The sequence below is a fragment of the Chiloscyllium plagiosum genome, unplaced genomic scaffold, assembly GCF_037043375.1.
Source record: "Chiloscyllium plagiosum isolate Xiang-an unplaced genomic scaffold, Cpla_swu_hap1 HiC_scaffold_10, whole genome shotgun sequence".
Classification (NCBI taxonomy): domain Eukaryota; kingdom Metazoa; phylum Chordata; class Chondrichthyes; order Orectolobiformes; family Hemiscylliidae; genus Chiloscyllium; species Chiloscyllium plagiosum.
In genome coordinates this window covers 108,957,114-108,981,243 of record NW_028270148.1, presented here as the reverse complement: position 1 = coordinate 108,981,243, position 24,130 = coordinate 108,957,114, and the positions used below count along the sequence as shown (strand labels likewise).

Here is a 24,130-nt window from a genome sequence, read left to right as displayed (position 1 = left end):
CATTATGCAAACTTCAAAGAATTATATACCTGAACCCCTAGGTGTATCCATTCTAACACACTACATAAGGCTCTACTGTTCCTTGTATAAATCTTGCCATTGATTGTTTTACCAGTTGTCTCTCTCTCTCTGTCGAATGAGAGAACAACTCTATCATCTAGTAAGACTGTGGCAACCTCATCTTTCTTCAGAGCCTTGAAATGTGTCTTGAATATTGTCTGTCAACAATGGCGGCAAGAGCTGACAGAGTCAGAATCTCAGCAGGTCTGGCAGCATCTGTGAAGAGCGAAACTGAGTCAACGTTTCAAGTCAAGTATGGCTCTTCTTCAGTACTGAGAGGAGCTGGAAGATGATTATTTTTATGCTCGCGACAGGGGGGAGGAGGAGTTAAAACGGACAATATTGAAGTCATCATAGAATCGCTATAGTGTGGAAACAGGCCATTTGGCCCAACAAGTCCACACCGACTCTCAGAAGACGGTGAATTGGCCAAAGCTAAATTGCCCATAATGTTCAGGGATGTGTAGGTTTGGTGCATTAGTCAGGGCATATGTGGAGTAATAGAGTAGGGGAATGGGCCTGGCTAGGTGAATTTGAAAAGTGATGTCTACCAGGATCCGTGACTGTTTTTGCCACATCAATTAAATCTTGAAAGGAAGGTTAGAGGATAAATGGTGATGCTAAGTGAGGAGGGGCAATGAGTTATGCGATTGGAGTAGGCAGTTACAGAGGAGCAGAGACAGAGTAATGGCCCGTGACCTTTTGCAGATGAAGGTCAATGTGGACAAGTATGAGACCTGACAAAGCACAGGAACAAAAATTAAACGGGTTATGATATTAGCTTTTATCGCAAGGAGATGGGAGTTCAAAGGTGAGGAGTTAGGAGTTCAAAGGTGAGGGGTTGAGAGTTCAAAGGTGAAGGGTTGGGAGTTCAAAACTGAGGAGGTTCAGATGGATGCCATCTAGCATACTGAGTTCAGCTTTGAGTGCTGAATCTCACAATAGATATGCTCAATTTGCAGGGGATATACCCAAATTCAGCAGAATTCCAGGAGGGCAAATTACAGTGACAGGTTGTATAAGTGTGGTTGATTTTGAATTTAGAACTTGGCTCAGTTGTTGCTATTTTGCTTCATTTTATGTTTCCTCAACTCTGAAGCAGTAAGACCAGACACTGAGGTAGCTGATTCAGACTTCCAACAAACTGCACTCCAGAATTATTAATTACTTCCAATTCGCAGCATAGAATCAGGCCACTCATCCCTACTGGTGTCCCGTATTGCTTTATCCCAAAGGTACAGCCTCAAGGTCAAGAGATGACCCTCCAGAACTGAGATGATGAGGAATTTCTTCAGCCAGAGGTTGATGAATCTGTGAATCTCACTGCTTTGGAGGCCAAGCCATTGAGCGTATTTCAGACAGAGATAGATAGGTTCCTGAGTGGCAATGGGGCCAAGGGTTAAGGGGAGAAGTCAGAAGAATGGGTTAGAGAAACCTATCAACCATGACCAAATGGCAGAGCAGACTTGCTGGGCCGAATGGTCTAATGCTGCTCCTAAAATTTTATGGTTTTAAATTCCAGGCAAGCAATCTCCCATCCAGCTTGGTTTCTCTTTATCAGCATATCCTTCAATTCTTTCCCCTTTCGGCTTTCCTTTCAATGCATCTCTATCCAATCACCTCAACTAATCCATGTGCTAGCGAGTTCTATACTCCTAGCAGGCTTTCAGTAACAAATCCCTCTCGAATCCCTTTTTGAATTTAATATTGACTATCTTACAGTTGTGATCCCTAATTTTGGACCATCCCATGAATTGAAAAATAGAGCAGATTAGAAACAAGGTTGTTGCAATTTTAAAGCACTCACTAAGTCACGCTCAGCTTTTCCCTTTCTGGAGGAAGCAGCCATGATCTGTTTGGCCTCCCTCGATAGCTTTAACCTCTCAGTTTTGCTGTCATGCTGATAATTGCTGGCCCGGCCAGTAACGCCCACATCCCATGAATGAATAAAACAAAACCATTTTCATTTCGCACCTTCTCCAGTGCAGTTTTATGTAACATGGAGATAATAACCGTGTATTCCAGTTTCGGGCAGATATTCTCGCTGCGTTTCTACAGTATTCCTCTGGAAAATAACCCCCATGAAATGCTTTTGCTGACCAATTACCAGTGAAAAGCACATTTCAAGACATGCTTTAGAACTCCACTAGACAGATTATAGTTGAGTTTGTCATAGAAGCACACTGCAATTGAAATAATTTCAGCATTTAACAAAATTACAATAGAAAGTAGGAATGAAGAAATGGGAACATTTTGAAAGAAGACAATACTAATTTCACTTAAGTGCACGAGCTACATCATGGAGTGAGTTGGCCAACGCTGCATGTCACCTTGCAGTACAACAGTCCAGATTTATAGAGCAGCGCTTACATTCTGCATGGAGAATTAAAATGTTTGCGAATGATGAATAGAGCTTTCAAATCGACTCTGCGACCGCCAACAGGCTCGTGAAAATGATTTGTCACCTCAGCTCTTCAGCAAGCTTGCCAGAAACCGATTTATTCAATTTATAATTCTCCCACCAATAAAATTAAAAAAAAGAACAATTTCGAAAGACAATTAATTAAAGCAGCTTTCCCAGGGCGATGCAACGAATGACAGCTGCCTGATAGAAATATGATCCCACACAAAGACAGCCGCTGATGGTGGGGCTTTGTCTGAGTGTCTGCTGGTACACTACACCACAAGAGGGTTTGCAAAGGAGAACTGTTAAACTCGACCATCTTTTCCTTGGAGATTTGTATCTTAATTTCACGCCTGACACGTCCAGTTCTTACTTCTTTGACTGTGACCCCTTGTCCAAGAAGTCCCCACTTAGTGGAAATGGTTTCTCTTGACCTATCTTTTCAGTTTGTTGCAGTTTCTTTATTGCAAAAGTACTGAGGTAAGCAGGTTAATCTTGTCTTTATTCAAGTAACCTCAGAGGGAGATAGAGCCTGCCTTGGATCGGCCCAACACATACAGAAAATAATCTATTTTTATCCCTCTGCAATGATATACACATATGTTGTTTGCATTTCATTTTTGTACAGTAAACAGGAATCATCCATCTCAGGTCTTCCACTTATCCTGGCTGCAGGAATTTTTTTTTTAACTTTCTAGTCTGCCCTCCAAGGTTGATACAAGCCTGAGAGTGTACAAGGTTCCTCTCCAATCTTTTCTGCTGACATGGACCCTTAGGCTGTTCAAGGTTCATGCATGCTAAAATGTGCCTTAGAGTGTTAGCTTGAAAGGTACCATCTGACTCCTGTTGTGACAAAATCAGCAATTGCTGGAAAAGCTCAGCAGGTCTGGCAGCATCTGAGGAGAGAAATCAGTTAACATTTCGGGTCGAGAGACCCTTCTTCGGAATAGTCCTCTAGTACCTTCTGTTGTAACCCCATTGTATTAATTCCCAATAAAATTCCCACTTTAAATTCCAGTTGATCTTAATGTCTTGAAAACTTTAAATAAATGCCCTTTACTTTGGTATATTCCAGAGAACATAACACTAATTTGTTTCATTTATTCTCTTGGCTTACTGCTTGGTGTCCAGGTATCCCTTTGGGAAATCTGTGTTTCCTTCCAGGCTTATGAATCCTGATAGAGGTGTGGTGCCCAGATCTGCTCCCAATGACTCTAAGCCTGTTCCTTACGGATACCAGGTCAGCCAAAATACGTGTCAGCATTTAGCAAAGTGAGATAAAGAACAAAAGCAACAGAAAGCAGAAAAGCCATTTTAAAAAAAACTTCTAGAAAACCTTGTTTCGCCCTGGCACACCATCATCCATCTCTTTGTCTAACTGTCATTATCTGTCTCTGAGCTTCCATCTCCACCTGCTGGCTCACTACCCCTCCCTCTTTGAAATAACTCCACAGAGGCCGGTGTCCCTTCACCCTTTACTTACATGGAGTGGCCTTGACACTGGTCCAGCTCCCTTGGAGCCAGCTCTCAGATTGAACAGAACCTCTGACATTCCTGTTTGTGGGATCATCTTTTTTACGATTACAATCGGAGAAGAAATGGTCCTCCTTCACCCACATTGAGAAAATACACCCCCTTCTTTCTATTAATCCTTCCCAGTCACTGGTCTCTTTATCATATTCACAGATAGTATTGTATAGGACCCGCATCATGTGGTTTTACCTTCTCCTTATTTACCTGAGGATAGCTGCTGACCTCACAGCAGCACCCCACTGTTCGGGTCACTGGTCTTGGACTTTCCGCAACTTTTCTACTTCATGAGACTCAGTACTTGAATTGTCTGACATTCAGGTGCAGGAACGCTCCTGTTTGCCTAAAAAAATGAGCACACCCTGAAATAACTCCACAGAGGCCAGTATCCCGTCACCAGCTCATGTGGAGAGCACTTGACACTGATCCAGCTCCCTTGGAGCCAGCTCTCAGATTGAACAGAACCTCTGACATTCCTGGTTTTTTTCCTACTATTCTGATATAACTCCAGAGAGGCTGGTATCCCGTCACCAAATCATCCTTTATTTACAAGTGGAGAGTTGTTGATGTGGATCCAGCTCCCTCAGAGCCAGCTCTCACAGTAAGCAGGATGTTTGACACTCCTGTTCTTTTTTTGTTGTTTTACCCCCACACTACCACCTAACTGTGGTAGTGCTTATTTTTTCCCCCAGCACCCATGTTGTGTGTGTGCAGGTGTGACATTCCAGTTTTTTTTTCAATTTCCACCACCAGGAAGATAGGAAAACACCCGGGTGGCCAGTGACAAACACTGCCCTTCACCTCAAAGGGCAAGCACACCTGCTTTTTTTAATTCCTGTTTATTTTCTTTTTTTTCTCTTTTTTTTAATATATATTAACCCCCACACTACCACCTAAGTGCGGTTGTGCTTATTTTATCCCCAGCACCCATGGTGCGTGTGTGTGCAGGTGTGAGACACAGTGAAAGACACAAAGTGCACGAATCGTTATTCAAATTCCACCACCAGGAAGACAGGAAAACACCCGGGTGGCCAGTGACAAACACTGCCCTTCACATCAAAAGGGCAGTGCTGTGTGATCAAAACAGTGGGGGGGAGGGTAGGGACTAAATCCAAATAGAGTTGGAGACATTCCAGTTTTTTTTTTTTTCTTTATTCAATTTCCACCACCAGGAAGATAGGAAAACACCCGGGTGGCCAGTGACAAACACTGCCCTTCACATCAAAGGGCAGTGCTGTGTGATCAAAACAGTGAAGGGGAGGGGAGACATTCCAGTTTTTATCTGTCAGCCGGGGCTCCCTGATTGGACCAGGTCAACAGCCCCAATCAGGGAATCCGTATTCTATGAGGTCCACCTGCCTGATCTCGTTACAATCACTACATCTGTCGCCCTTGGAGTCCGAGGACATAGGCTGGTCCTTTTCCTTGTAGCTCCTCCTGGGGTGCTTTAACACAGGGTCAGGTTCCAGAATCTGCGGTGGATACAGGCGCAACGAATGCAAGGGAGCTCGCCCCTTGCGCCAGGAACACCTCGGGAGAAACTCTCTGCTTCCGATGCCAAAGGTGTCAATGCAGCGAGATCTGCTATGTCCACCTCAGATTCAGAGGTCTCTTCAACACTTGAGAGAGAGGGAACCCATGGTTCTGACAGTCTTTGTGACTGTTCCGAAGGGGCCGGGCACATTTTTCTCCCACACTGTCTGCGGATTTGCCGCTTCCATATGGTCCATGACCTTGGTGAGGACCGTCGCTCCTTAATATGGCACTAGGCCTGACCTCGTGTTGACCATGCCTCTTACCCATGCAAGGCCATTCTCATGATTCCTACAACAAACTTCATTCCCTGAAGTAAGCCGTCTCTTTTACTTGGCGGAATTTGGTGGCCGGCACTGGCATTCCTGATGCCATTTCAGGCCCCCCTCCCCCCCCCCCCCCCCGTCCCCCCGAGTTCTGGGAAGATCTGAATTAACCAGGTTCAGAGTCTTCTCCCTATTAGCAACTCTGCTGGAGCAATCTCTGTGGCTCCATGAGGGGGTGGCCGGATAATCGAATAGGAATTGGGACAGTTTGGTATCTAGTGAAACTGCAGGCTGTTTCTTTAAACCTGCCTTCAAAGTTTGGACTGCTCTTTCTACCAGGCCATTGGATGATGAATGGAGTGGAGCTGTCCTTAAACGTTATATCCCAAGTCACTTTCAGAAAGACTCAAATTCCCTGCATGTAAACAATGGCCCGTTATCTGTGATCATCATAAATGGGAGTCCATGTATTGCAAAAGACACAGACGGTTTTTTGATCATCATCCCGTGTTTGATGAATGAACTCTCTGCATGTCCAGCTGCTTTGACTGGGCGGCCAATGACTAAGAACACTGAGTCCATGAAAGGACTGGCATAGGCGATGTGTTTCTGAGTCCAGGGTTTACCCAGCCTTTCCCACGAACATGGGGGAAATGCTGGTAGTAATTCTTGTCCTTGTCGGCACTCTGGGCACTGCCCCATCAAGGAAGCTGTGTTGGCATCTGATCCTGACCACCAGACATAATTTGTTGCCAACATCTTCATTATGAAAACCCCTGGATATCCCTGTGGAGGTGACCCTTTGCTCGGGACCATCCCTCTTGCTCCCTGTAATAATACGCCATCATCGACGGTGATCTGGTCTCTCCGGGTCCAAAAAGGATCCAATTCTGGTTGTGACCGCCCTTTGGATTTGCCCATCACCACCTACTGTTCCAGTTTTACCAGGAGCAGGTCTTTCTGTGTTCAAAGTCTGATGTAGTCAGCTGTGACTGGAAGCGTGTCCAGAAAATTTAAAACCATTACGGACTCTTCCAATGGTGGTATCACCAGTGGGAGGCGGCTCAATGCATCTACATTTTCTACTGAACCTCCCGGACACACTCAGTATTACAGCCCACCGCTGAATTGGCCTGAAGCTATGGGCAGCATTGCCTTGTCATCTGAAAGTAGACATCGCCGGGGTTTGTGGCCTGTTACTGTTACAAATTTAAGTCCATAAGGATATTGGTGGAACTTCCTGTCTGCAAATATGACCACCAAACCTTCTTTCTCTATCTGGGTGCATTAGCCAGCATCCTAGGTGCATATGCTGTTGGGCGTTCCTCTCCATTCGACCTCCTCTGAGCTAATACCACCCCAAGGCTGCATGTCAATACCAGATCTTGCTCAGGATTATAGTGTGCCAATACTTGCGAGGATGATAGTTGTATCTTCACTTCCCTGAAAACTATAGCTTGGCTGCATGATCATTTCGAAGATTAGATTAGATTCCCTACAGTATGGAAACAGGCCCTTCAACCCAACATGTCCACACTGACCCTCCAATGAGTAACCCACCCAGACCCATTCCCCTACCCTATATTTACCTCTGACTATCACTTATGGGCAATTTAGCATGGTCAATTCACCCTAACCTGCACATCTTTGGATTGTGGGAAGAAACCCACCCATGGAGAGAACGTGCAAACTCCACACAGACAATTCTTCCACCCGAGGCAGGGATCAAACCTATGTCCCTGGTGCTGTGAGGCAGCAGTGCTGACCACTGAGGAACCGTACCAGCCCAAAGATGTACCATTTTGTAGGAGTTGATGCAGAGGTCCCAGAATGTATGTATGAACTTTCTGTAATCATTCACCAGCTCAAGGAAAGGCCTAAGCTCTGGTACAGATGTAGGAGCCTGGGCACCTTTGACCACCCTCACTTTACCTTCCAGGTGTAACACAGTCTGGTTGACTCTGTAGCCTAAGTAAGTCACTTGGGGAGCCTGGAACACGTTTTTCCCCTCTAAGGCGCATGTCCACCTGGGAGAAACATCTAAGGATATTGTCCAAGTTTTTGAAGTGCTCCTTATTGGTCTTTCCTGTTATTAGCATGTCATCTAAAAAAATGGCGGCCTGGGGTAGACCTTGTAAAATGTTCTCCGCTGAAAAGTTACACAGGCTGATGATACCCCAAATGGCTGTCTTGTATACTGGTACAAACCTTCACGGGTATTAATTGTAACATCTAGGAATCTTCATCTGACTGCTATTGCAGGTACACATGGCTCATCTCCAGTTTCATGAAGGACAGCCCCCCTGCCAGGTTTGATTTTTAATCCTCCATGTGAGGGACTGTGTATTTATCTAGCTGCAAGAAGTGGTTTACCATTTGTATGAAATCCCACAAAGGTGAACCGATCTGTCGGGCTTTACAATTGCTCTGACCAGTGCTGCCCATTCCACAAGCTCCACTGGTTTGATCACTGCTTTGCTTCCCAGCCTCCTGATTTCTGCCTCTGCTTTTTCCCATAAAGTGAATGGCATGTGCAAGCCTTGCAGAAACACCCTTGTCCACATGCAAGGTGGCCTTGGCTCCTTTGATAGTTCCTGGACTCTCCTGTAAAGCGTCCAGGTATTTAATTAGGAGTTCACTCAGGCAGCCATTTTCTAATCAAAAAATGTTGAGCCAATCTCAGTGAATTGGGGCAGCACGGTGGCTCAGTGGTCAGCACTGCCGCTTCACAGCGCCAGAGACCCGGGTTTGACTCCAGCCCAGGTTTGACTCCAGTCTGTGTGGAGTTTGCATATTCTCCCCGTGTCTGCGTGGGTTTCCTCTGGGTGCTTTGGTTTCGTCCCACAATCCAAAGATGTGCAGGTTAGGGTGAAAAGGCCATGTTAAATTGCCCATAGTGTTCAGGGATGTGCAGGTTAGGTGCATTCGTCAGTGGTAAGTACTAGATAACAGGGTAAGGGAAAGGGTCTGGGTAAGTTACTCTCTGGAGGGTCAGTGTGGACTTGTTGGGCCGAAGGGCCTGTTTCCATACTGTAGAGATTCTATGAACCTCTCTCAACCAATTTTGCCCCATCAAGCTTGGACCCGAGCCTTTTACTACAATCAGTGGGAACTGAACCAGCTGCTTCTCGTAAGAGAACAGAACCAAAGTTGAACCTTAATCTGTAAAGGTTCCTCGGTATAGGTTCTCAGTCTAGCCGAGGTCTTGTAGAAATATAAGGGTTGGAGTCCAGGGTGAATATTATGAAAGAGTGGTTCTGCGATCACTGAAATGGCCACGTGGGTATTGACCTCCATTGGAACCAGGTGACCATTTAACCAGACATTTATTTTGATTGGATCTGATACTGATGTTGTTAAGCTATGTAACTGTCCCGAACCAGTTGTGGGTGGACTTTCCAGGGTGCGGACCCTCCTGGATACTGGCCTATGAATTCTCTTACACAATTCGGGCCTAATGGGACTCTTTTGCAGCCTTGAGTCAGTATACTGGCAACTACAATGGCTTGCTGGCCCGAGTCCAGAAGAAAATATTAACTGTTTGGCCGAGGCGTGGCTTTGTCTTGGGGTTTTGCTGGCGAACCGAGAGTCCCTCTGTTCAGGATATGTCCTGAGTGTGGCTATGACATTGCCTTCACTCAAGTGGTGATCCCCAAGCTCAACTGGATGGGCAAAGGCGTCCATTTCCATCGGAACAGCCTGCAACTCATTTACTCCATTTGTCGATTTTCCAGTGACAAAGCCAGTTGTAGTACCTGTTTGAAATCCAGTTGGGTTTCAGCTGCTAGGAGCTTTGGCAGGGTTACATCTTTAATCCCACATACCAAATGGTCTCTCAGCATTCTGCTCAGGGTTAAATCAAAACCACATGCCTCTGCCAGACATCTTAACCGAGTCAAAAATTTTGATGTGGAGTCCCCGGTCCACAAATTGCTGAGTAAAACCGATAGCATCTCAAAATTAGAGCAGGCTTTGGTTTGTAATATTCTTCATTAAATCGGTCAACTCTTGAAAGGCTTTGGTATCTGGTGCCTCAGGGAAAGTTTGGCTCCTAATAGCCAAAAAAGCTGTGGGTCCACAAGCAGTCAGGAGAATTACTCATTGTTTTTCAACAGCCCCAATGTCATTTGCTCAGAAAATAATAACGCATTCTTCCACAATCTGGGCCCAAACTTTGACGCCAGGTTTTAACAAGTCAAAATTCCCAAACAATGGCATGATGCTGGAAATGTTTACCCCAACTCAAAGATGATTGTTGTGAGTGAGTTTCTTCAGGAACATGCTTTACTCTCATCATCACTGAAATAACTCCACAGGGGCTGGTATCCCGTCACCCTTTATTTACACACGGTGAGTCCTTGACACTAATTCAGCTCCCTCAGAGTCTGCTCTCAGAGTGTCAGAATGTCTGAAATTCCTGTTTTTAATCTGTCAGCTGGGGCTCCCTGATTGGGCCAGATTAAAAGCCCTCATCAGGGAACTCATATTCTATGAGGTCCACCTGCTGAACTCATCACAATCATTGCACCCCTCACAGCCCACTTCCTTGTCTTCAGCATATATGTGACGTTTTTCTAGCTAGTATCAGTTCTGAAGTAGGGTTACTGGGACTTGAAGTGTTAAGTCTGCTTTCTCTCTAGAGATGCTGCCAGACCTGCTGAATTTTGCCAGCAAATTCTGTTTGTTTAGAAGATAGAAACAGAGAAGATAGGAGCAGGAAGAGGCCATTCAGCCCTTCAAGCCTGCTCTGGCATTCATTATATTCATGGCCGATCATCCAACTCAACAGCCTAATCCTGCTTTCTCCCCATAACCTTTGATCCCATTTGCTCCCATTGTAGCTGCCTTTTGAATACATTCAATGTTTTGGTTATCAACTACTTCCTGTGGTAATGAATTCCACAGGCTCACCACTCTTTGGGTGAAGAAATGTCTCCTCATCTCAGTCCGAAATGGTCCACCCCGAACCCTCAGACTGTGACTCCGGTTCTGTATGCACCTGCCATGGGAACACCTTCCTGCATCTACCCTGTCTGTATGAGATCCACGCCTCCCCCCACCCCCCCCTTCTCAATTCATCTGAACTCCAGTGAAAACAATCCTAACCTAGTCAATCTCTCCTCATACGTCAGTCCCTGGAACCAGCCTGGTAAACCTTCACTCCCTCGAGAGCAAGAGTATTCTTCCTCAGAAAAGGAGACCAAAACTACACACCATATTCTCGGGGTGGCCTCACCAAGACCCTGTCTAACTGCAACAACACATCCCTGCTCCTGTACATGAAACCTCTCACAATGAAGGCCAACATATCATTTGCCTTCTTTACACACTTTTCACCTTCTCCCTCGCCTTCATCCACCCATCACTTTCCCAGTTACCTCCCCCCATTCCTGATGAAGGGCTTATGACCAAAACGTCGATCCTCCTGCTCCTTGGATGCTGCCTGACCCTCTGTGCTTTTCCAGCACCACACTATCACCCAGCTTGCTGCACCTGCATGTTTAAGACCTACGTTTACTCCCATAGCATGAGAACTAGATGTCGCCAAGGTAGTGCGGAAAGATTCATTGCATGTTTATCACAGCTCCTATTATATACATAAAATATAGCTGCAGGTGCTTTAGTCAATTGGCTAAACTTCATATTGTCAGGGTACAGGCATTGTTTTGGTGACAATGTCATGAGCATGCCTCTGAAAGTTATATTGCCATATTGGCTGTGGAATAGAACAGAACCCTAAATGAACAGGACTAAATTCATGACTTCCAGACAACCTGGAGCAAGGGAATCTTCTGGCAAGTAACAAAGATTGCACAAAAGGAGGAACACAGAGTGCTGGGTGTAATAACTTGTCTGATACACAGGCAACAATTTTAACTCAATTTGGTGCCGGGGAATTGATGTGATTCAGAATAAAATTGATTCCACCCACCAATTTGACCCTCCATTGATGTCAACATTTAAACCTGGTGAGTGTGCACGCTGTGTTCCACCTGTGTGCTTCCCCCACCGGGAATTACCTCCAGTTGTACAGGCTTTGAAGAGAACAGACTGTTGTGCATTAACAGGAAAGATGAAAGCACTTCTTACATCTTTCTTTTCTTCTTCCTCATCTTCCAGAGTTAGTGCTGCGAGTTGTTGAGCTCTTTGCTCCATCAGGTTCACATATCTAATCGGATTGGACAATGCCTCAATTACATCTGGGAGGACAAAACAAATAGGCTTGATGAAAACTTGCAGGAATCACATCAATCTGCAGATCAAATTTTAAGTGAGAGTGACGGACAAGTTCGAATTAACCTATACGGTGAACGAAGACCCTTAAAACCAGGCTACAATATCTCTGCTGAACGTTTGTATATAGATTGCAATCAATAAACAGATATGATCAGCTTGGTCAGCAGAAGTGTTCTTCCATTGTTTACCACGAGTCTCAGTTTTGCTCACCACTTGAAGCGAAACAGTGAAGCAACTCATTTTTGTTTTACCTGCGAAGGTATCAGGGACATAGTCTTTGACTTCAATGTATACAAAAAGGGCAGGAAGCATCAGTGGCTGGTTCCGTTCATTTCTTAGACAGATATAGTGATAACCTAAAATACAATGGACAACAAAAATTACAGATACAATCTTCAGCTTGCTTCTAGTTACTGTAACAGCCCAGTTAAGATAGACAGTCGAATCAGTGAGAAGGTTCATTTACACTTGTTAGACGTGACATAGAATCATACCATAAAACCTACCTTTGCAACCCATTATGTTCAAGCTCTCTGCTTTTATTTTTGTCTTAATGATCTGGGATGTTGGGGAGCCTGCAGTTCCCCATTGGTTTCTCCAATGCAATATCTCAATCAAAGAACCCCTACAGTGTGGAAGCAAACCATTCGGCCCACTGAATCCACACCGACCCTCCGAAGAGCATTCCACCCAAACCCCACCCCATCCCTCTAACTCCACATTTCCCATGATTAATTCACCTAGCCTGCACAACCCTGGACACTGCGGGGCAATATAGCATTGTCAATCCGCCTAAACTATATTTACCCCTGATTACTGCACCTGACACTATGGGCAATTTCCCATGGCCAATCCACCTGACTTGCACATCTTTGGACTGTGGGAGGAAACGGAGCACCCGGAGGAAACCCACACAGACACGGGGAGAACGTGCAAACTCCACACAGACAATCGTCTGAGGGTGGAATCGAACCCAGGCCCCTGGTGCTAGGCAATGCTAACCACTGAGCCACTGTGTCAGTCAGTGTCTAGAGGAAAGATATCATTTCAATGGATTCAGTTCAGTGAAGGTTTGTTTGGATGAACAATGGTATGGATTAATTGTCTTATGAGCAAAAGCTAAACAGGTTGGGATTCTATTCACTAGAGTTTAGAAGAATGAGAGGGGATCTCATTGAAACATATTGGATCCTTCAGGGGCTTGACAGGGTCAATGCTGAGAGGATGTTTCCCTCATGGGAGGGTCTGGGACCAGAGGGTATAGACTCAGAATAAAGATGCGTCAATTTGAGATAAGGAAGAATTTCTTCTCTTAGAGAGTTGTGAGTCTTTGGAACTCCTTGCCACAGAGAGAGCTGTGGGGATCAGAATCCTTGTGTATATTTAAGGCCGAGAGAGAGAGAGATTCTTGATCAATCGGGGAATCAAGGAAAGGGCAGGAGAGTGGATGTGAGGAATGTCGAGTCAGCCATGATCCTATAGAATGGTGGAGCAGGCTCAAGGGGCCAAATAGCCTTCTCCTGTTCCTGTTTCTTATGGTCCTTATGGACTTGCCAAACAATCAGCGCCCTTTCCTACTTTAGCATAAAACGTTGTGATTGCTTAGGATTTGGTACTCTTGCATGCATCCTGATGAGGGCACGATGAAAATATCTAGTAATGTGTTTTTTTATCTTTTCATTGAAGGTACAGATAGAAAGAGTGAATGGGAATAAAATGAAACCTCAGAAAATTTTGCAGACAAGTATACGGAACAAATGTATGCTTACCTGGTCGAATAGCCTGTACAGGCAGTATGCGGTGGCCTATAAATTTCCCTCCTTCCTCATAGACCGATATCCGTAACGATGACAGAGATGGTAGAACAACCTGAAAATTAGACAGGTTTCTATTAAAAAAATGTACATATTTCAATTAATATGGAAGAATACAATTGTTTAAAAAACATCTTTCAAAAGGTTTGGGCAAATGATTAAAAATTCCAAATTTTTTCTCTAACATTAACCAGCAGAGCTGGTTACATAGTGGTGATATCACTGGACTGCCAATATCGAACTCCAGACTAATGTTTGGAGGATGTGTTTTGAATCCCAGCAAGGCCCCAATTCAAGATGACATTTGAATCAAATAACCAAATTTGGACAAAAACATTAATTTAGTGCTGACCATGTATCTACTGTTTATTCTTGTTAAGAACGCATCTCATTCCCTAGTGTTCATTGGGGAGGGAAATCTGCCCTCCCTATCTGGTCTGGCCTATCTGTGACTCCAGACCAACAACAATGTGATTGACTGACCTCTAGCCAGCAATGCCCACATCACATGATATATCAACATATTTAACATGACTGATAAAACAGATCTTTATATAGTTCGCAATCCCTTGATGCTATTACTTGCCGCTGGAGTAGGTGGGTTAAATAACTCGACAGAGGCCGGTATCCCGTCATCATGTCACCTTACACATGGAGAGGCCTTGACACTGATCCAGCTCCCTCAGAGCCAGCTCTCACAGTGAACAGAACCTTTGTCATTCCAGTTTATATTTGTTAGCCAGGGCTCCCTGATTGGACCAGATTAACAGCCCCAATCAGGGAACTCATATTCTATGTGGTCCACCCGTCTGACCTCATTACAATCACTACTACGGGACTTTAATTTGCATCTTCTCGCTCTGAGGGAGGAAACTATTGGCTGGACCACAACAACCCCCCCCCTCCCCCTGCACAACAGATCTTTAAAGGATGATAGTTAACTAACAAAAGGTGTCTCATATTTGGTCACGTCATCTGCTCCTCTTGCTTTTGGTCTTCGCAAACAATTAAGGATCATATGAGGGTCAGGCCTGTTGGCACGTGGCTTTGAGGATGAGGGTGTGGCTGGGTTGGCTGGTCTACGTGGGGAACACACAAACAAAGGGTCATGGTTTTTCTTTTGTTGAGTCAAGGCAAGGACTCTGGAAAGTACTTTCTTGAAGAATTCTCAGCACTGGCCTGCTCAATTTAGAGCTCTTGGCTGGGGACTGAATTATTGTTGAGTGTGGTGCTGGAAAAGCACAGCAGGTCAGGCAGCATCCGAGGAGCAGAAGAATCGACGTTTCGGGCAAAAAGCCCTTCATCAGGACTATTCCTGATGAAGGGTTTTTGCCTGAAATGTCGACTCTCCTGCTCCTCGGATACTGCCTGACCTGCTTGGCTTTTCCAGCACCACACTCTCAACTCTAATCTCCAGCATCTGCGGTCCTGTCTTTCGCCTACTGAATTATTGTTGTCCGGCATTGCTAATTCTTCTTGGAGCAAATTCTTCACTTCTTCCTGACTGTCATTCTCACTAATTCCTCTTTATTGTGGATCCCGAAGTGTAGGATTCAAGAGCCGAACCTTTCCCAGTTTTTGGACACCATCCCATGTGGAGAGTGGGGTGTTTGCACACTATGGCTTTCCATAGCTTTATTTTTAAGGAATGACTGCTGACATTTGATTATAAATTGTGACTGCTCATGATCACCTCTGATTTTTACATATACATATGTGTAATGTAAAGCCACTCTTTAAATTGTTTCAAAAAATCACTACATTTAATTTTTATTTAATCCTCCACCTATATAGTTCTGACCTCTTCACCTTTCTTGAGGACTTTGCTAGGCTTTATCATCCTTTATTTCAATTCAGTTCAGAGATTTCACTGCCATTGCTCACATTTCTGGGCATCAGCAAAAGCTGCCTCATTTTTAAACAATCGATAGCAAATCTCGCCAATCAGAACAGCCCTTGTCACTTGGACCCATTTCTCTGCTGATAGGAATAAACCATCAGTTAGAAAGATAACTGAAATAGTATAGAGACAACATAATCAATGTATTTTTGTACTCTGTCTCAATGCATTTTTCATTTTGCCAAGGTTCCTCCTTGGATTTCTCAAGGGTTATGTTTTGGTTTCTTTTCTCATAGAATCATGAAGTCATGAAGTCATCCACCATGGAAGCAGACCCGTCGGTCCAACCAATCCATAATGTCAAACTCAACTAGTCCCACCTGCCAGCATTTGGCCCATATCCCTCCAAACCTTCCTTACTCATATACTTATCTAAATGTCTTTTAAACTTTGTAACTGTACCTGCAGCCACCACTTCCTCTGGAAGTTCATTCCACACACGAACCACTGCCCATGTAAAAAAATTGCCCCTCATGTCTTTTTAAAACACTTCTCCACCCACCTTAAAACTATGTCCCCTAGTCTTGAAGTCCCCAACCCTAGGGAAAATACATCGTCATTCACCTTGTCCAGATCCCTCATGATTTTATAAACCTCTATAAGGTCACTCCGCAAACTTCTATTTCATAGAAACATATAGAACATAGAAGAATACAGCGCAGTACAGGCCCTTTGGCCCTCGATGTTGCGCCGATCCAAGCCCACCTAACCTACACTAGCCCACTATCCTCCATATGCCTATCCAATGCCCGCTTAAATGCCCATAAAGAGGGAGAGTCCACCACTGCTACAGGCAGGGCATTCCATGAACTCACGACTCGCTGAGTAAAGAATCTACCCCTAACATCTGTCCTATACCTACCACTCCTTAATTTAAAGCTATGCCCCCTCGTAATAGCTGACTCCATACGTGGAAAAAGATTCTCACTGTCGACTCTATCTAAACCCCTAATCATCTTATACACCTCTATCAAGTCACCCCTAAACCTTCTTTTCTCCAATGAAAACAACCCCAAGTGCCTCAGCCTTTCCTCATACGATCTTTCTACCATACCAGGCAACATCCTGGTAAATCTCCTCTGCACCCGTTCCAGTGCCTCCACATCCTTCCTATAGTATGGCGACCAAAACTGCACACAATACTCCAGATGCGGCTGCACCAGAGTCTTATACAACTGCAACATGACCTCAGGACTCCGGAACTCAATTCCCCTACCAATAAAAGCCAGTACGCCATATGCCTTCTTCACTGCACTATTTATTCTTATTTACTCCTCCACCAGGTGATGCAGTCACTTTGCGACAATATCTTGTGTATTTGCCTTGACATGTCCAGGATTTGAATTCATACAGAAGCAGAATTACAAGGCTTCACCAGTGTCCCCCATAATCACTGCTCCATGTAATTTAAAACCAAATCACACAAGAAGAGCATTAATTTCTTACTAATCACGGTAAATAAATTAGCATGAGTTAATAGGCAGAAGTTAGCAACAAGTGCTTTTTTATTGTACAAATAAATGACACACACTACCACAGACTAAGAGCCATTATCATAAATGTGCTTTCTGCAGAGTGGTGACAACACAGCTCAATGGTTGGATGTTTGTCTCTAACACAGCCACTAAACTTCAATAATTCATAGTATGTGAGATGCTCTGAGATATGAAATCACATAAGTACAAATCTTTAAGAAATAAAATTGTTCAGTATTAAATTATCCTGTTGACGTAACGTTTTTGACATTAACATCCAATACATCCTGTCCCCATATAATAGTCCCTGAATAACTGCAGCCTAAAGCTAGAGATTCCACTTTTATTTGCAAGGAATTTATTACCTCAGTTCCCAATTACATAAATATTGCTTAATTAAAATGTTTAAAACCATTTCCTCCAGCACCACTGCCTCCTTTGCAGCTCTATTATCCATCCCCCTCTACACCCTCTCCTCACTTGGTGGCCTTGCATCACCCCAGTTCTCAGCCTCACTCCCTGGTCTTGCATCTGGGTCTCCTGGCTAGATTGACAACTCTTGCTAATGGCTGTTGCTGTCCAATCACAAGGTGGAGTCTCGCTTCTATTGCTAACTAATTGGCTCAGGAGTGTAGCTAACACTGTCATCCATCATTGCCGTGATGGGATTTGAACACCTGTCTTGCAAAACGCTGACCCTGGGCTTCTGGATTCCTAGTCCAGTGACATTACCAGGGTATTATGGTCCCCCTGCAAAAGGGCTAAACCAAATAAACACAAATATTGCGCAGGCTCGAGGGGTATATTACAAAGATCGGGAGTAGGGAAGGAAATGGAAAGATTCAAAACAAAGGTGAAATTTTAAAGTTGAGGCTTTGATAGAACGAGAATCTGTAGATCAATGAGTGCAGGGCGAGAGGCAAAAGGATAATCATGTGAATTCCAGGGCGGACAACAGAGTTTTGGATGAGCTCAAGCTAAAGGAAGGCGGAAGCTGAGATGCTGGTCAGCGGTGACTTTGAAAGAGTTGCTGACCCGTGCGCAGGAATTTATTGAGGTTGAGTCAGCAGCCTGGGTGCAGAACCCTGTTCATCAGTCTGAAATAAATGTTTGCACACCTCCTGCACAAAAGAATCATGCATCAAATGAAGCTGAGACCTCTGAGCTAATTTAAGAAGTGCTCAGTGTCGTTGAGCCTGGGAAGGACGGAAAGTAAGATCCCCAAGGGCAGAATAGGCTGCATGAAGTCAGCAGATCAGACAGCATCTGCAACGAAACATCTGATGTGAAATTATCAACATTTAAACTTTACTCTGCATTTCTCTCGGGGTTTGAGTTATAAGAAGAGGCTGGATAAGCTGGGACTTTCTCACTGGAGTTTAGGAAGTTGAGGCGTGACCTTACAGTGGTTTATAAAATCATGAGGGGCATAGATAAGATGGGAAATATTGGAGAAATATTTAAAAGTGACAACATTTTCACATAAAGGATGGTTCGTATGTGGAAAGAACTGCCTGGGGAAGCATGTTATGGACCAGGCCAGACTCCCTCAAAACATTTCAAGAAAGGAGCCCAGACCCTAACTTTGCTCATTGTTTTAAGCAGGTGTATAGTGGATATTCCAGGTGCGATGCAGCTGATCAAACCACTTAGTTTTAAACAAAACAGACTTTATTTGCAAGATTATGGAATGAAACACAACCAAAAGACAACAGAATACGGAATAACAACATATCCAAAAACTCAACAGGTTATCCCAAATTAATGGTGCTGTTCCAAATATTTGCAAAAATCCCCACAAACATCTCTTGGCACAAAAGGAAAAATCAAATACAGGGTCTTACAGGAGAGAGAGAGAGGTGGAAAAGATATTCAACATGGAAGACCCTCTTCCATGTAGCTGTTTCTAGGACCAGCAGCCTCAAACTGACTGACTGCTTTCAGTGACCAGGCAGACTACTCAAACCAAACCAGAGAAAAGCTGGGCTGGGAGAACTGGCCACTCCCCCTTCATGGTACAAGTGTTTTCTTTTAACCTGAAAGGCTGTTGCCTGGGGCAGTATCTGTTAGCTATAATCAACTTGGCCCTAAAGCCCGTCCAAGGCCAGACTTTTCTGAATCACTGCATTTACGACCTCTCTGAAAAATAAAGCCAAAGACAGCATGAACTTGTGAAAGGAGCAGCATCATCTCAAGAGGTAGATGCAGGTACAGTTACAACGTTAAAAGGCAACTGGACAGGTACCTGAACAGGAAAGGTTTAGAAGGATGTGGGTCAAATGCAGGCACGTGGGACTAGTTTACTTTTGGGAGAAAAAGGTCGGCATGGACGAGTTGGACCGAAGGGTCTGTTTCCGTGCTGTATGACTCCACAGCTCTCTCTGCATTTCACCTCAAGGAAGAAAGTTAACTGGCCTGAAAGGAAATACAGTAATGCTGCAAAGTCTTGAAAGGGAAAGGACGAACCTTTTTAAACACGATGGGGTCATCTTCCCAGACTGGATTTACCGCATTGTTCTGTGACGTTTTCGTTTTGAAAGCCTTCCTTCTAGTGTCCACTGGAAGACCAAACATGTCTATCTCCACGTAAGTCCCAACTTTCTTGTCGGAGAGAAATTGACCCGAGAGCACCTGAAAGGAAACAACAAAATCCCCATCTTAATAGTGATCTGAAGTTCAACAGTATGAGGCAAAGAAAGAAATACCAAATGACTAAAATGGGCCCATTTTGACTAGCAGAATGAAATTAGTAGCATGAAGGGTTCATGCAAATGCAAGGTCTTGCACTTTCGAAAAAAGAACACAGGCATGGACTATTTTCTAAGCGGTCAGAAAATTCATACAGCCAAAATACAAAGCGATCTGGGAGTGCTGGTCCAGGATTCTCTAAAGGTTGACTTGCAGGTTGAGTCCATGGTTAAGAAAGCAAACGTAATGTTGTCATTTATTTCAAGAGGGTTGGAACGTAAAAACAGTGAGGTGCTACTAAGACTTTATAAAGCTCTACTTAGGCCCCATTTAGAATACTGTGTCCAGTTTTGGGCCCCACACCTTAGGAAGGACATACTGGCACTGGAGCGTGTCTCGGGGAGATTCACACAGATGATCTCTGGAATGGTAGGCCTAACATACGATGAACAGGTGAGGATCCTGGATTGTATTCATTAGAGTTCAGAAGGTTGAGTGGAGATCAAATAGAAACTTACAAGATAATGCATGGCTTAGAAAGGGTCGATGCTGGGAAATTGTTTCTGTCAGGTGGGGATATTAGGACCTGTGTGCACAGCCTTAGAATTAGAGGGGTTCAATTTAGAATAGAAATGAGGACACATTTCTTCAGCCAGAGAGTGGTGGGCCTGTGGAATTCATTGCCATGGAACACAGTGGAGGCCGGGACATTAAATGTCTTCAAGGCAGAGATTGATAAATTCTTAATCTTGCAAGGAATTAAGGGATTATGGGGAGAGTGCGGGTAAGTGGCGTTAAAATACCCATCAGCCATGATTGAATGGCGGAGTGGACTTGATGGGCTGAATGGCCTTACTTCCATTCTTATTTCTTATGGTCTTATAGCTCTTATTCTGCACCATCTGAAATCCTGAGGGAAGAAGGCTCTAGTGAATTCTTCCACCACCACATCTCCGTACCTCATGTAAATACTTATTAAAAAATTATGTCAGCTTGCACTAACATGGTGTCCACTCCTTGCTTGCCTCAAAAACATTCAGAAACACATCAAGATATGAATTAACCTGAACAAAAATGACTTGCATTTATTTAGCAGCTGTCATGCGACATCCCGAAGGATCTTGAAGTACTTTTGTTGTCAATGCAGTAATTAGGGAAAAGTAGCATCCGATCGGGTGTGCAACAGGATCCCATAAACAACAATGTGATAAATGAGCTTGTAGTGATTGCAAGAAGGTCAGCCAGGTGGACCTCATAGAGAATGAGTTCACTGATTGGGGCTGTTAACCTGATCCAAGCCGGGAGCTCTGGCTGACAGATAGAAACAGGAGTCTCAGAGCTTCTGTTCACTCTGAGAACTGGCTCTGAGGGAACTGGATCAGTGGTGAAGGACTCTCCATTTTGTGTTAGGGAGGGAACTGACCTCTTAAAAAAAGAGAGAAAAAATATTTAAAAGACAACAAGGAGTCTCAGGGGTTCCGTTCACTCTGAGAGCTGGCTCTGAGGAAACTGGATCAGTGTCAAGTACAGGTCGTTCAGCTATAACGTGCGTTTCGCTATAACGCGATTGACAAATTGGGGACATTGTTTCCATAGTGTGAACTTTCAAAATGTACATTGGTTATAACACAATTCCGGCCCCATTAGTTTAAGTGGTGCTGCTATTACACAATTTTCTCATTACACGGGATTGTATGAGAATGGAACCATGCGTTAGAGCACAACTGACTGTATTGCGCACATGTAAATAAAGGGTGACTTGGGGATGGGATACCGGCCTCTGTTGAGTTATTTCAGAAATGGTAGCCTGTTTTCGTATTGCTGAAAACCAAAACACATTTTAAAGTTTTTCACTTTGCACTTTGCAAACTTCAGAATGTTACATTGGAAATGATCATAACAATTTATACTGCAGAAGAGAAAGGCTGCTGTCTGGGCTGCCTGAACAATCACACAAGCTCATAATACAGTTTGTTTGAATTTCCTCCAAGTGATGTTCATCCACTGGGACCAGTTCTCTGCAAACAAAAGGAATATACTCAAGGCTTGTGCTTTTCTGAAATTACCCCGGAGCTTGGGAATGGAGGGTGGAGCCTAGAGCACCTCATCCAATCAGAATTGACTTATGAACCAATCAGTATCGTTTTCTCCTTTTGCATAAATGGTTGTGATTGCTCGTAAGCAGAGTCATTGGGGACACTTAAGCGACTGCTGGACATTCACATGGATAGCAGTGAGTTGAGGGGTGCGTAGGTTGTTACTATATTTTATATTAGGATTAAATCTCGGCACAACATTGTGGGCCAAAGGGCCTGTTCTGTGCTGTACTTTTCTATGTTCTATGTAACTTGGCATTCTCGCACTGGTTCTGATGAGTACAAAATGAGCAACTTTAGCAATGTGCTTTTCAGTGATTGTCTGTTTTAATGTTGTTTCAGGGATTAATTCTGAATGCATCACTGATATGGACATACTTACCCCTTTTTGAATGACATGATGGGGCCTTTTATATGCAGATGGAACCTCCATTTAACATTTCATCCATAAGAGAGTTCTTTTGACACTGCAGCACTCAGTCAGTCCTGCACTTGTAGTGTCAGGCCGGATTGAAGCCTTAAACCCCGAGAGTAATGACGGCCTTCTCACTGTGAGGTCTAAGTGCTACCACTGAGCTACAAGTAAAGGCAGAGTGATCTCAGGTAACGAAGGAAACAATACTATCACTTAACTGAGACAGTCATTTCTGGGAATGATACAGATTTAATTTTACGAGGTAAATCAGCTTGAACAGTTACGTTCCTCTTGCGTCAGTACAATTGATTGTTAACATTTACCTGACAATTGTATAATATTAAAGTCTTGAATTTGATGTGCCTTAAACCAGCACAATGACCTACCGTGTTGGGCTTTGCAATTGTCTCATCTCTCATATCGCTTACCTTCAGAGATCAGAGTCGAAACGTGTGGCATTGGAAAAGCACAGCAGGTCAGGCAGCATCCAAGGAGCAAGAGAGTCGATGTTTCAGGTTTAAGCCCTTCATCAGGAATGTGGGATGGAGGGAAGGGGGCTTCGGAGATGTAAAACTTACCTGAATGCGACATCCCGTGTGGAATTCGGCAGCATGCATGTGCCACTGTCCCTTTCTTGCCTGGCTAGAAAAATAAATGGGGAGTCCACCTTCAATAAGAATGGCGACACCATGGTCAGTTAATGGTTGACAGGCTGGAGGCCGGAATTCTGGCCGTCTGAAATGGGGCTTCCTGAACGTGAGATCTGCCACCAGTTGGATGTCCAGCAATTCAATGATTACTGGCAAGATTATGGGCTACCCCTGGTGCAGGTCATTGCTGGAGCCAGACTTCAGTTTGCGTGGGGTGGTCTAATAATCAATCGCATGTCAGGAATTGATTAATCCCGTGAGTTGGTTTATTTAAAACAGTCGAACACATTATAAGTTATGAAGCAAACACTACAACTGATTTCTAACAGTCAGACAGAGTCGCAACACTGTCTGCACACAACACAGAGTTTTTAAAGGTGATGGGTGTTAGGGTTGAGAATCCAATGGAGAAGGGTGAAAGCTGAGAGTACGATCTTGGAGGAGGCAGAGGGGAGTGGGGGCTATCTCTTCGATGGGCAGAGTGGACTCATGAAGGAGGTTCCTCTGTCTCGGTGATAGACTTAAAAGGGATACATTTCAGAGAAGGTTCATTTGACTGTTTCCTCGGATGAAAGGGATATCTGATGTGGAAAGGTTGAGTAGCTTTGACCTATCCCTGTTAGAGTTTAGCACAATGAGAAGTGATGTACCAAACTCTGAGAGGACTTGACAGGGCAAGTACTGAGAAGAATCTAGAACCAAGGGGGAGCGTTTAAAAAAACTTAAGGAGACAGTGGAGACAGAGAGGAGTAAAAAACTCTTCTCCCAGAGGTTTGTACTTCTTTGAAATTCTCTTCCACAGCCAGTAGTGGGTCATAGAGTCGCAGAGATGTACAGCATGAAAACAGACACTTCGGTACAACTCATCCATGCCGAGCAGATATCCCAACCCAATCTAGTCCCACTTGCCAGCACTTGACCCATATCCCTCCAAACCCTTCCTATTCATATACCCATCCAGATACCTTTTAAATGTTACAATTCTACCAGCTTCCACCACTTCCTCTGGCAGCTCACTCCACACACGCACTACCCTCTGCATGAAAAAGTTGCCCCTTAGAT

The 24,130-nt window shown here is 44.2% G+C and overlaps 1 protein-coding gene across 2 annotated transcripts in view; it reads right to left on the bottom strand.

Annotated features, from left to right (window-relative positions):
* Positions 1-24,130, bottom strand: part of plcb1 (phospholipase C beta 1) — an 867,193-nt gene that overhangs the window by 101,999 nt on the left and 741,064 nt on the right. For both annotated transcript variants that reach the window (XM_043696584.2, XM_043696585.2), the window contains exons 21-24: positions 19,686-19,850; positions 13,800-13,899; positions 12,282-12,386; positions 11,884-11,993 (exon numbers count right to left, since the gene is read on the bottom strand). In XM_043696584.2, the coding sequence (XP_043552519.1) occupies positions 11,884-11,993; positions 12,282-12,386; positions 13,800-13,899; positions 19,686-19,850 (480 nt within the window). The remainder of the gene's footprint in view (positions 1-11,883; positions 11,994-12,281; positions 12,387-13,799; positions 13,900-19,685; positions 19,851-24,130) is intronic.